At 39.7% G+C, this 14395-nt stretch overlaps 2 protein-coding genes across 2 annotated transcripts; both read left to right on the top strand.

The window, feature by feature from the left end:
• Positions 1–6462: 6462 nt before the first annotated feature.
• On the top strand, positions 6463–7881 carry LOC131613606 (uncharacterized). Its single transcript, XM_058885261.1, has 4 exons — positions 6463–7058; positions 7122–7434; positions 7537–7634; positions 7746–7881. Exons 1-4 carry the CDS (start codon positions 6463–6465, stop codon positions 7879–7881), a joined length of 1143 nt encoding a protein of 380 aa, XP_058741244.1.
• A 2926-nt stretch (positions 7882–10807) lies between these two features.
• LOC131613605 (uncharacterized) lies at positions 10808–11722 on the top strand. The gene is made up of 2 exons (XM_058885260.1): positions 10808–10942; positions 11057–11722. Exons 1-2 carry the CDS (start codon positions 10808–10810, stop codon positions 11720–11722), a joined length of 801 nt encoding a protein of 266 aa, XP_058741243.1.
• Positions 11723–14395: the final 2673 nt, after the last annotated feature.

Raw genomic sequence — 14395 nt, 5'->3', positions numbered from 1 at the left:
GTTACTTTCCATATTCCCTAATTTTTGCATGAATTGCCTTTGCAGGTTTTCAATTCATCGGGATGATTATCTCTTTTGTATTGTCTCTAATTTTTGCATGGACCGCCTTTTCAGGTTTTCCGTCCACCGAGACGCTTACTTTTTCCCTAAGTCGCCCTTTCAAGTTTTCAACTTAGCGAGCTCTTCTTTTTTTCTTTTAGGCAAAGTATTTCTTGACCATATTGGTATTCACGGGATGTGGGAATTCCTCACCATCCATAGTCGTAAGAGTCAAAGCACCACCTGAGAAGGCTTTCTTGACAACGTATGGGCCTTCATAATTGGGAGTCCATTTGCCCCCGGGATCTGGTTGAAGAGGTAATATCTTATTGAGCACGAGATCGCCTTCCTTGAATCTTCAAGGTCTGTCTTTCTTGTCAAAGGCTCTCTTCATTCTTTCTTGGTAAAGCTGACAGTGACACAATGCGGTCATTCTTTTTTCTTCAATAAGATTCAATTGATCATATCTAGCTTGACACCATTCAACTTCTGATAACTTGTCTTCCATCAGGATCCTTAAGGAGGGAATCTCAACCTCTATTGGGAGTACAACTTCCATGCCATATACCAAGGAGAAATGTGTTGCCCCAGTTGAGGTGCGAACTATAGTACGGTACCCATGCAGAGCAAGAGGGAGCATTTCATGCCAGTCCATATAAGTCACAACCATCTTCTGGATAATTTTCTTAATATTCTTGTTAACTGCTTCTACCGCTCCATTCATCTTTGGCCGGTAAGGAGAAGAATTGTGATGCTTAATCTTGAATTCATCACACAACTCTTTCATCATCTTGTTGTTCAGGTTGGAACCATTATAAGTAATGATTATGTTGGGTACGCCATAGCGACAAATGAGATTGTTCTTGATAAATCTTACTACCACTTGTCGAGTAACATTGGCATACGAGGCAGCTTCAACCCATTTGGTGAAGTAATCAATGGCGACCAGAATGAAACATGTCCATTTGAAGCCTTTGGTTCAATTATACCAATCATGTCAATTACCCACATTGAGAAAGGCCATGGAGAAGAAATAACGTTGAGAAGCGTCGGAGGTACATGGATCTTATCAGCATAGATCTGGCACTTGTGGCACTTATTCACATATCTGTAGCAGTTTGATTCCATTGTTATCCAATAGTACCCTGCTCTCAATATCTTTCTTATCACTGCATGTCCATTGCCATGAGTTTCAAAAGATCCTTCATGAATTTCTTGCATTAATAGATTTGCTTCGTGTCTATCCACGCATCTGAGAAATACCATGTCAAAATTACTTTTGTAGAGCACGTCTCCAGTCAGGAAGAAATTACCGGACAATCTTCTCAAAGTTCTTCTGTCTTTGCTAGATGCCCCATGTGGGTACTCTTGTTTCTGTAAGAAGACTTTAATGTCATAAAACCACGGCTTGTCATCTGTGACAGCTTCAATAGTGAATACATGAGCAGGCCTGTCCAGACGCATGATTCTAATTTGAGGAGCTTCATTTGGGAACTTCACTTGATACATGGAAGCCAAAGTAGCCAATGCATCAGCCATTTGATTTTCCTCACGAGGTATGTGAAGGAATTCAACTTTGTTGAAGAAGGTCAACAATCTTCGAGCATAATCTCTGTAAGGAATTAAACCAGGATGACGTGTTTTCCATTCTCCTTTAATTTGATTGATAACTAGAGCATAATCTCCATACACATCCAGAATCTTGATTCTAAGATCAATGGCTTCCTCTAGTCCCTTGATACAAGCTTCGTACTCTACCATATTGTTGGTGCAGTCGAACATCAGTCTTGTAGTGAACGGTACATGAGAACTCTGTGGCATAACAATGACTTCCCCAATTCCTCTACCATAAGCATTAACAACTCCTTCAAATATCAAACCCCATCGGGATTCAGGATCAGGTTCTTCTCCATGTAAATGATCTTTGTAATCTTTTGATTTCAAATACATGATTTCTTCATCTGGGAAGTCGTCTTGCAAGGATTGATCATCATCAATAGGTTGAGAGGCCAAATGATCGGCTAAAACACTTCTTTTGATGGCTTTTTGGGCACGACATTGGATGTCGTACTCTGATAATAACATCTTCCAGGGGGCAATTCTTCTAGTCAACGCAGATTTCTCAAATAAGTATTTGATTGGATCCATTCTGGATATGAGATATGTCGTATGAGTCACCATGTACTGCCTTAGCCGGCGAGTAGTCCATATAAGAGTGCAAGTTTTCTCGAGTAGTGAGTATCTTGTTTCACAGTCGGTATACTTTTTGCTCAAGTAATAAATGGCATACTCTTTTCGACCAGACTCGTCTTGCTGACCTAGGACACACCCCATAGAATCTTCAAGTACGGTCAAATACATGATCAAAGGTCTTCCTTCCACCGGAGGGCTTAAAATTGGAGGTTCCAGTAGGTATTCTTTGATATCCTCAAAAGTTTTTTGGCCTTCTTCTGTCCATTTACACTCTTGATCCTTGCGGAGAAGCTTAAAGATTGGTCCACAAGTTCCATTCATGTGAGAGATAAATCTGGAGATGTAATTCAATCGTCCAAGAAATCCTCTAACTTGCTTTTCTGTTCTTGGAGGAGCCATTTCTTGAATGGCCTTGACTTTGTCGGGATCTACTTCAAGACCTCTTTGGCTGACGATGAAACCTAGTAGTTTTCCAGAGCAGACACCAAATGTGCACTTACTTGGATTCAGACGCAGCTTGTATTTTCTCAAACGTTGGAATAACTTCAGCAGGTGCCCCACATGTTATTCTTCTGATGCAGAGTTGGCAATCATATCATTCACATAAACCTCAATTTCTTTGTGAATCATGTCATGGAAGAAAGTCGTCATGGCTCTTTGATAAGTTGCCTCAGGGTTTTTCAAACCAAACGACATTACACGGTAACATAACGTGCCCCAGGGTGTGATAAAAGCTGTTTTCTCCATATCTTCAGGTGCCATCATAATCTGATTGTAACCCGAGATCCATCCATAAATGAGAAGACTTTAAAGTTAGTAGTGCTATCCACTAGCATATCAATGTGGGGTAGCGGGAAATCATCTTTCGAACTTGCTCTATTTAAATCTCTGTAATCAACACACATTCTGACTTTTCCATCCTTTTTAGGAACGGGCACTATGTTGGCCAACCATTGAGGATATTCCGATGTGACTTGCTTCTGTACCTTTTCTTTGATCTTGTCTGCCATATCTGGGTGAGTTCGTCTCAGCTTTTTCTTGACAAACAAACATTCTGGATTTAACGGTAATCTGTGCTCTACAATAGTGGTATCCAACCCAGGCATATCTTGATAGCTCCAAACAAAGACATCCACATATTCTTTCAACAGTTCAACCATTTTCTGTTTGACGCTTGCTTCTAACAATGCCCTAATTCACAACTCTTTTCTCTTCTTCAGTACCCAAATTGATTACTTCCAAAGGCTCTTTGTGCGGTTCAATGATCTTTTTCTCGTGCTCAAGTATAAGGGAGATCTCTTCAGGGATTTCTTCGCTACTTTCTTCTTCAGCTTCGTACACAAGGTATTCAAAGTTGGGAGTGGGCCTAAGATCATTGTTTTCAGCGGGTTTATCAAAAGAGAATCTGCACATGATTTATGTTTTTCTTTTTAGGAACAAATGAAAGAAAAAGGTGTATGTGCAAATTCAAAAAAACAATTTTGATTGATTTTATGGGTTTTAAGATGTTACCATTTTCAGAAAAAGATAAACGATAAACAAAAGGGAAGCAAAAATTGCTTTTTATTAATGATTTGAAACAAAGCCCTACATAAGTTCACTTTTGTCTTGGGAAGAACAAAAGGAATTATTTTAAACAGCCCGACACATTACTCTTTCGCCTTGGGCAGAGCGAAAGGTTTTTTAAAAGACAGAAAATTACTTAGACTCATGAACAACAGAAGAGATGCTGACGGAAGTTCAGTTGGATTGTCCTCTCTACGCGTCATGAAGCTTGAACACGCTGGAACATCTTCAATGATAGCAGCTATGTCTTGTTTATCTAGGTTGATGTAGCAAGCACTTTGAAAAGTTTCGTGCAGAGTCTTGTTGCAGCTTCCATACTCAGGTTCTTTTCCTTTTGACTTCTGGGATGCGAATCCTAGACCACTTTTGTTCTTGTTGGCAGGAAGTTCAATAACTTGCCCCTAGCCTTTATATGATCCTTGGGCAACCACTTGTTGGGCATCTTTCCAGGAGGAAATAGGCGCACCAGTTTTTTTTCTTGCATCGGATTAACAATTTCCAAAGCTTGGAATTGAGCTTCAAATTCTTCGATATTTGGAACGGAAGACAATTGATTGACGAACATAGTTTGCTCCCCATAAACAATAATCAACTTGTCTGCTACAACAAACTTCAGCATCTGGTGGAGAGTAGAGGTTACAGCTCCAGCACTATGGATCCAAGGTCTTCCCAACAAACAGCTGTAAGTAGGATAAATTTCCATCACTTGAAAGGTGACGTCAAAATCACAAGGTCCGATGCGGATAGGTAGATCAATTTCTCCGGTCACAGTGTGCGGGAACCCTTCAAATGTCAATATGCTAACCCCATTTGGCCTAAAAGGTGCCCCTTGATAGGATAAACTTTCCAAGGTGCTCCATGGCATAATGTTCAGAGATGAACCACCGTCTACCAATACAACTGTCAACATGTTATCTTCATACTTCGTTGATATGTACAGGTCTCGATTGTGTTTAGGAATCCTTTGAGGGACTTCTCACATCATACTGTCAAGTGGCCCATATGTCATCTTTTCTTCAATGTAATTATGTACATTTCTTCCTTTGATTTCTTCATCTAGCAAACCCAAACCCATCATAGTCAAAATGTCTTCTTGTAGATCAGCACAACCTCGCGTGCCTCCTTCACAAGCGAGACAACTATCGTGGCTAAAGTCAATCAATCCACTTTGGACCCATTTCTCGTGTATCATTCGTAAGGATCCGCGCACAGTGCGAACATCGGGCACATACTTCACCGAGCATAAGTCCTTGATCCATGAGACTTTGAATCCCTGCTTTCACCAGTGCACACCCTCGGGGATCTCTGGAGCAGATTCGGCAAGAGCCATAATTGTGTCGAGTTAAACCTCCCATCACCCACAAGGTGGCGTGCATTTGTACTATGTCCCATCTTAACAGGTGTACGTCATAAACTTGGTATTGGCCAGGACAACCATGTACCATGTTAACAGAGTGGACTTCTTCATCCCTGTAGATGTTTTGAATTGGCTTCATTTTGTGGTAAAACATTCCTATATGTGTGTGTGTGTGATGTCTTGACTAATGTCATGACACACTATGTGTAGTATTGTGCAGGATTGTATGGCTGAGCTAATACTGGTTTGTGTTGGATGTCATGCTCATTGTCATGACATCAGTTTCTGACAGTAGTAGCTGTTATATTTTAGCTGTTATGTTTCCTTATTTATCTCAGGCTCCAATTTAGGAAACTATTTATTTTGCGCTGAAAAATCTCGTCTACAACTTATGTGTGAACACCCTGATGATATGGAAATTAGGTTAACTTGGTTAACCCTAATTTATGTTTGGAAGGCCCAAGGCCCAAGTGCTGCCTATAAGAAGAATGCTAATCCTACTTCCAGAGGAAGACTTTTTGTGCGTGAAGATTATTGTACTCTCTGTGTTTCCACCGTATGTTTGTTTTAGGGTTTTCTTGTAATCCAAGCAATTGTCTCTTTGATGATTGTATTAGAATAGGGTGTTTTGAGTTGTAAGTTGTCTTTGTCACTCTAAGCTATTAAGCACGAGTGTGTGTCTCTTGATTGAAGCTTTGAAGCAAAATCAAGATTTGTCCGAAGTGTGTCTTCAATTTATTTGTTATTGTTGTTATTATCACTGTTGTGATTGAGGGGGGGGGGGGGGTGAGTAGGGACTCAGGTCTAGCACTAGATTGAAATTGCATTGGGTAGGTCTTAAGTGAGGAGTTGTAAACGGGGGAGTTTAGCTCTGAATTAATACTGCTTATATTGGATTTCCTTCCTGCCTTGGCAGCCCCCAGAGTAGGTTGGTTGAATAAAAAACAATCATCCGTGTTCTTTACTGTTTTTGATTACTTTCTGCATAAATTGTTTAATCAGTTCAGAAGTGGATGTCATAACATCCGACACGACATCGATCGTGACTTACTAGAATTTTCAATTGGTATCAGAGCAGGCACCCTGCCTGTTTGTTTCTGGGGTGAGATCTAGGGATAATAAATTCTGGTACTATGGACAAAGATGTTATTGTTTTTGGGAATAAACCACCCATTCTAGATGGATCGAACTATGACTACTGGAAATCCTGTATGGTAGCCATTCTGAAGTCTGTGGACAACAAGGCCTAGAGATCTGTAAGCAAAGGATGGGAGCATCCTACTAAGAAAGACAAAGATGGAATAACTATGTTAATACGCGAAGAAGAATGGAGCAAGAATGTGGAAGAACTGGCTTTGGGAAACTCCAAGGCTCTAAATGCGTTGTTCAATGGAATAGACAAGAATATATTCAGACTTGTGCAGCACTGTGATCTGGCCAAAGATGTGTGGGATATTCTCAAAACAACTCATGAAGGCACATCTAAGGTGAAGATGTCTAGACTTCAGATGTTAACTACTAAGTTTGAAAATCTCAGGATGAAAGAGGATGAGACCATTCATGATTTCTACATGAATATACTTGAAATTGCCAATGCCTCTGGAGCTTTAGGAGAAAAAATGTCTGAAGAAAATCTAGTAAGAAAGATTCTCAGATCACTACCTAAGAGATTTGCTATGAAGGTTACTTCAATAGAAGAATCTCAGGATATTAGCAAAATGAAGGTAGATGAACTCATTGGTTCCCTCCAAACATTTGAGATGAGTATATGTGACAATGGTGAAAAGAAGAACAAAAGCAAAACTTTTGTATCTAACACTGATGAAGACTCAAAGGAGAGCTATGGTGGGAGTAATGAGAATCTATCAGAAGCCATAGCCATGCTTGGAAGACAATTCAATAAGTTTTTCAAAAGAATAGATTAGAAATCCAGACTAACTGTCAAGAACACTCCCTCTGACAACAGCAAGTCGTATGACTCAAGTAGAAGATATAAATTTGAAGAAAAGACCAACCAAGGCAAATGGATTCAATACCATGGATGTGAAGGGTATGGCCACATTAGAACTGAATGCCCCACCTTCCTCAAGGAGCAAAAGAAAGGGCTTTCTGTCACTTGGTCTAATGGAGATTTTGAGAGTGAGTCTCAAGAGGAAACTGCAAAACACATCACAGTGCTAACGAGTGTATGTGCATCCGATGATGACTCCAATGAGGATGAACTGACGTTTGATGAGCTTGCAGCCTCATATAAAGATCTATGTGTCAGGAGTGCTGAAGTTTGTAAACAAGTGGAGAAGCAAAAGAAGTTCATAAAGGAGTTAGAAACTAAGTAGAAAGAAAATCTTACAATGATAGACTCACTCAATGAAATTTTGCAGGTTGGACAGAGATCAGGAGACACGCCTGGAATAGAATTTGGGGGCAAATCATATGTCATTTTAAGGTCAAATCCTGAAGCTTGCATGTCAAATCAGATGTACCAATGTCACAACATCACGAAAACAAAAGCATGAACCTGATAAAGAGGAAGATTCAGAGATGGAGGTACGAAAACGAAAGCACGAAAATGAAAATCATTTTGTTTCAGACTATTTGGATACCCTAACAACACTCATCAAGCCAAACGCAAACAGGTCACTCCTGTCAAATATCAACAATGTGTTGTCAAGAGTGTTGCTCTATTAGCCCACATCTCTCTAAAAGTATCAGCCAAAGAAGACTAGTATCTTGACAGTGGCTGTTCAAAGCATATGTCTCGAATGAAGAACCTCTTGGTGGATATCAAACCTCATTCCACTAAGTATGTGATCCTTGGTGATGGAGCAAAAAGGGAAATCATAGTTGTCGGAAAGTTAAAAAGTCCTAGTGTCCCTAATGTGGACAATGTCTTGCTGGTAAAAGGACTAACTGCAAACCTTATTAGTATCAGTCAACTATGTGATCAAGGGTTCAATGTCAGATTCACTAAAGAAGGATGTGTTGTCACCAATGGAGAAAATGAGGAAGTCATGAAGGGATCTAGATCTAAGGATAATTGATACTTATGGGAGCCTAAAACCTCAAAGTACTCCACTACATGTTCTCTGGGAAAAGAAGAAATTGAGGATAATTATCAAGAAAGACTTGTCAAACTAGAAGTTCCTATTGAAGAAATGGATGAATCTGATGATGAGTCTTATGTTGGTGATCTCACATTAGTGAACTTGCTGATGGATACTCCAAGACTTGGCTAAGGAATGAAAGACTGAGTAGAAGAATAGTAGAGTATAAGAATGCTCATGCACTTCTACAAGAAGAAAGAGTAAGTCTCCTGTCAAAAATTGCTGCCCTGGAGAGAAGATTGTTAAACACAAGATCTAGCAAACAGGCAACAATGAGAAGTAATCAAGACATAAATATCAACAAGTCAGAGGTAAGAGTCATTCCTAACAAAACGAAACAAAAGATGTCAAATCAAAGGCTCCAAAATCTAGAAGGACATCAAGAAAAGGGTACATCTCTCTCAGTCAAGAGATGCTACCAATGTGGCAAGATAGGTAACTTGAGGTCCACATTCCCTGAAAATCGTGCACTTACCGAAAGGAAGATTTCTCAACAGAAAAATCTGACCAAAATAGAGCCACCTCAGCGTAAGTTATGTGTTGACATAGAACACTCAAGTTGTGGAATAAATGAACAGAAGTCCATAAGCAAGAACACACCAATGAAGAGTGATGCTCTGGAAGAAGTTGAGACTACTATCTCAGTAAGGTGTGAGAATGTCAAAACAGATGTTTTAACTTTTGAATATGCTAAAGAATCAAGTGTGTGCACTGAGATAAAAGATTCTTCTGAAATTTTTAAAGACTCACCCTTAAGTATTCAAAATGCTCTTCATAAGGAGATCATAGTTGGGAACCAACCACCAGAAGCTATCAGAAGATCAAGAGAATCATCTACAACAATCTGGAGTATGTGTAACCTTGACTTAAAGAAGATAATTATGGTTCTTTTTAATGACATCTAGACTAGAGACATGAAAAAGGAATTATGCCTGTTCAAGGGAAGAAAAGCATGGAATGTTAGAACAAATGTGTCACAAATCAACCTGGGAAATCAAGAAAACAAGGAGAGCATGATATTCCTTGTCACCAATGAGGCTGTAAATCTGATGATTGGTGTGATTCATAAGAAAGACTCAGACTGGTCTTAATTAAAGTGGATAGAACAAGGTGTTTCTAAGCATAATGTCAAAGAGGATGTCGTAACATGGTTATGTAACATCGTTAGAAATCTCTTCATCAAAGATTTTGTAGAGGACAAAACTATTACATTGAAGCATATGGCCATTAATCTAGAGTTTGGTGATATATTCACAAAGGGCTTAGATGTAAATCAAGTTGAAGAGCTAAAGGGAGATATAGGCATTAGCCCCCATGAAGAATTATAGTAATTAATTCTATTTGGGGAATATGTTCTGGGCTTTTTAAATAGTCAATATTTGAAATTCTCCAAAATTAGACTCTATATAAAGGCTCCCCTAGTTTTCAAAAGGATCTCTCGGTTTCCGTTTTTCTACAACAACTATCTTGTGCTCTCAAATTGCTATTTCTCCTGCACCGAGTACTGTTCAAGATTCACTCTCTTCATCAAGATGTGTCAACAATCGTCTTCCCTCTCTCCCAAAGAAGGGTCTCCTCTTAATGTGCATAACACTGCTACAAGAGCTGATGTGACTAACCCTAATGAGATTCTGAATGTTGTGCCTTTGAGAATGGTGCATGTTGATGATTTGAAGATAAAGAAACCTCAGACTTCTCATGCAAGGAGACCTAAGGAATCTGTTCGTGCCAAGGCCACAAAGTCTTCATCATCCACCCCTCGTGAGGACTTAACCAAGGAAGGATCAAGGTATGTTCACAATGCCATTGCTAAATTGGCACTCGTATATTAGATGAACAACATCAAGTCCCTAGGATATCCGTCCCTTTAAACTCTGTAATGCCCGACCCTCCAAAAGATTCCGGTGTGAATCAAGATGGTAGTTCTATGAAGGAGACTGAAGATGTTCCTAAAGATGATGACAATGTCCCTGACAATGTTCCTGACAATATCAGTGACATTGACACTTAAGGTTGTGGTGTTGATGCTGATAATGGTGCTGGAAGTACATGTGCTTCTAGTAAAGGTGCTAATGTTGTGGAGGTTGACAGCATGTCTGATGATGAGCTGATTGCCTCTGTTAGTCCGAGCATAGCCAAGAGGCTTATGACAATGAGAAAAGGGAAGGGAGTTATGCATAGTTCTCCCAAGAAGAAGACTGTTGTGAATAGTCCTGTCACGAAGAAGGATGTAAGTCCTATCAAGAGGAAGGCTGTGCCCAAGAGCACAACATGTAGGCCAAGAAAATCTTGGAACAAAGTTGTGCCTAAGAAGAGGAAGGTTATTGTTCTGAATGAGACAAATTCTGATGTCCCAAGCGATGTCCCAGACATCCCTCGCAGGAAGAAACCCTCGTTTAGCAAGCTGTCTGCAAATGTTCCAGATGTTCCCGTTGATAATATATCCTTTCACTTACCCTCAAATGTGAATAGGTGGAAATATGTATTCTAGAAGAGGCCGACCCTAGAGAGGTAACTTGCAAAGAGTGTGCTGGAGTGTAAGGAAGTAATGGAGTTGATCCACCATGCTGGATTAATGAAGACTGTGGCCAATTTCTCTAAGTGCTATGAGATCCTGGTGAAGGAATTCATAGTCAACCTCTCTGAAGATTGCGTAGATGGAAAATCAAAGGAGTTCAGGAAGGTTTTTGTTTGAGGAAAGTATGTCACTTTTTCTTCATCTGTGATCAACAATTACCTAGGAAGATCAGATGAAGCTCAGTGTGAGCTTGAATTGACTGACAACCAAGTATGTTAGGTGATAACGGCCAAGCAAGTAAAGAACTGGCCTTTGAAGGAAAAACTATCAGTTGCGAAGCTCAGTGTGAAGTATGCAATGTTGCATAAAATTGGAGCTGCTAACTGGGTGCCAACAAATCATAAGTTAACAATCTCAACTATTCTTGGAAGATTCATTTATGCTGTGGGAACCAAGTCCAGGTTTGACTATGGCTCTTATATTTTTGAACAGACTATTAAACATCCTGGAAGTTACAGTGTAAAGGGCCCGAATGCTTTTCCATCTCTTCTGAGTGGGATAATCCTGAATCAGTATCCTAGCATCCTGCATGACAATGACAGTGTGTGCAAGCGTGAAAATGCTCTCTCTTTTCATTACAAGCTGTTCCAAGGAACCCATGTCTCTAATGTTGGGATGACATCTGCTGGGACATCCAAGGAAAAATATCCAACAAGGAAAGCTGCAGTAATCGCCACTCTCAAGGAAACATGCCAAGAGCTGGAGTCCAGAAAATTGAATTTAGAAAAGCTTATTCACAAGCTTGAGATGGAAGAAGATACTGAGCATGTTGAGGAAGATGAATCAGATGCAAACAGAGAAGTTGAGAAAGAAGCCAGTCCCGATGATGGCACTGAGGAAGATATTGCAGATGTTGAAATCAGTGGCTCTGAGTCTGAAGACTGAAGCAGCTGTTTCTGGTGATGTTTTTTTGTGTATGAATTTTAATGTTGTCAGTCTCTTTTGGTTTTATTCTGGCCTGTACTTAATTGTATAACAAGGTTTCTTTGGCAACATTTTTGGCACAAAGGGGGAGTAGAAGAGTGTAATGTAGTGAAGAGTGTAATGTCACCCCAGGAAAATACTTTTTGCATACTGTTGAATGAAGTTATATTCTGGAGGTCTACTTCTACAGTTTATTTTTGTAGTAAGTGGTGTTGTTGCATGAGGAAGTATTGGTTTTTGTGTGTGATGGTAATGTGATGGTATGATGTGGTAGTTGTAGCAGTAGTATAACTATGTAGTATAGTCATGCATGCTGACTGGTGTGGTATAGTGGTAGCTATACTTGTTGATTGCTTGATGGTAGATTGTATTAGCTATTCATGTAGGTCTGGTTGTGTGCTGTGTTTTTTTCTGCTGCAAAGATTCTCTGATAATGTGGTGACAGGTTGTTTTAGCCAAAAATTTGCCAAAGGGGGAGTTTGTAGATGTTTTGAATGGGCTGCATTTTGTGGTAAAACATTCATGTGTGTGTGTGATGTCTTGACTAATGTCATGACACACTATGTGTAGTATTGTGCAGGATTGTATAACTGAGCTAATACTGGTTTGTGTTGGATGTCATGCTCGATGTCGTGACATTAATTTCTGACAGCAGTAGCTGTTATATTTTAGCTGTTATGTTTCCTTATTTATATCAGGCTACAATTTAGGAAACTATTTATTTTGCGCTGAAAAATCTTGTCTGCAACTTATGTGTGAACACCCTGATGATGTAGAAATTAGGTTAACTTGGTTAACCCTAATTTATGTTTGGAAGGCATAAGGCCCAAGTGCTTCCTATAAGAAGAATGCTAATCCTACTTTCAGAGGCAGAGTTTTTGAGCGTGAAGATTATTGTACTCTCTGTGTTTCCACCGTGTGTTTGTGTTTTAGGGTTTTCTTGTAATCTAAGTAATTGTCTCTTTGATGATTGTATTGGAATAGGGTGTTTTGAGTTGCAAGTTGTCTTTGTCACTCTAAGCTGTTAAGCACGAGTGTGTGTCTCTTGATTGAAGCTTTGAAGCAAAATAAAGATTTGTCTAAAGTTTGTCTTCAATTTTATTTGTTATTGTTGTTATTATCACTGCTGTGATTGAGGGGGAGTGAGTAGGGACTCAGGTCTAGCACTAGATTGAAATTGCATTGGGTAGGTCTTAAGTGAGGAGTTGTAGACGGGGGAGTTTAGCTCTGAATTAATACTGCTTATATTGGATTTCCTCCCTGGCATGGTAGCCCTCAGAGTAGGTTGGTTGAACCGCACTGGGTAAACAATCATATGTGTTCTTTATTGTTTTTGATTACTTTCTGCATAAATTGTTTAATCAGTTCAGAAGTGGATGTCATAACATCCGACACGACATCGATCGTGAGTTACTAGAATTTTCAATCCCTTTTCTTTCTTGATATGCTGATAATTCCACAGTCAAGTAGTTTTTGAAGGTCTTCAACTACGAGAGTACATCCACGAATGGTGTTGGAACATATTGGACAAGCATTGTAGTCATGTGGAGGAAAGTAGTCAAGTTCATACAAGACAGCGTGCTTATTCACCAAGGATTGAGTTAACTCACAAACATCATGTATGTATTCATAACTAGATTAGGTCTAGATAGCATTGACAGTCCCATGGTTGGGCAGTGGATTAACTTGAACATTAGGATTGACATCCTTGAACGCGAGCATGTTGATTCGGACCAGTTTCTATACTTCACTCATGAGAGGGTAACGATTTTCCATAGTGTGACCAGGAGCATTCTTGTTGAAAGCATAGCGAGCATCTGCCTTGTACCAAAATGGTGGATTAGTAGGAGGAGGATCCCTCAGTTGAACTAGATTTTTCTGAAGTAACATAGGAAGAAATTCCATATAAGTTATCGGAATAGGATCAAAAGGTGGATATTTCCTTTGTTGATTTTGTTGAGGAGCCTGTTGTCGAGGCTGTTGAAGCTGAGGTCTCTGCACATTCGGTAGCGGAGCTTGGTTAACAACTGGAGTCACAACAGCAATTTGTTGTGGTTGGTACCGTCTTTTCCTTCCTCTTGAGATGTCACTCACAGTTTCTTCCTTTTTCTTGGTAAAGTTACTACCAAATATTTTGATGCCACCACTAGATAGTGATGGGCGGCCTTCTCGGATACCTTCTTTAAGCCGCATCCCCATGTTTACCATTTCAATAAAGTCATTGGGAGTGCTTGCTACCATCTTATCATAATAAAATGTGCTTATTGTCTTAAGGAACACTTTGGTCATTTCTTTTTCTTCCATTGGAGGAATAATTTGAGCAGCTAGTTTACGCCATCTTTGCGCGTACTCTTTGAAAGACTCTTTTTCTCTTTGGGACATAGCATAAAGTCGATCTCTGTCCGGTGCCATATCAATGTTGTATTTGTACTGTCTGATGAAAGCTTCACCTAGGTCATGGAAAGTACGGATGTGAGATAGTCAGGCTTATTTAGGAGAGAGATAGTCAGGCTTATTTCTTAGTGCTTGAGCCAAAATATTTTAAATATGATGGGAAATTTTGGGATATGACAGCTGCCCCTGTTCAATCTTCTTAAACATGAGGATGTAGATTGGCTTGTGTGCCTATCGGAA

This window comes from Vicia villosa, linkage group LG6, assembly GCF_029867415.1.
Source record: "Vicia villosa cultivar HV-30 ecotype Madison, WI linkage group LG6, Vvil1.0, whole genome shotgun sequence".
Lineage (NCBI taxonomy): Eukaryota > Viridiplantae > Streptophyta > Magnoliopsida > Fabales > Fabaceae > Vicia > Vicia villosa.
This window is presented reverse-complemented; position numbering and strand designations above follow the sequence as displayed.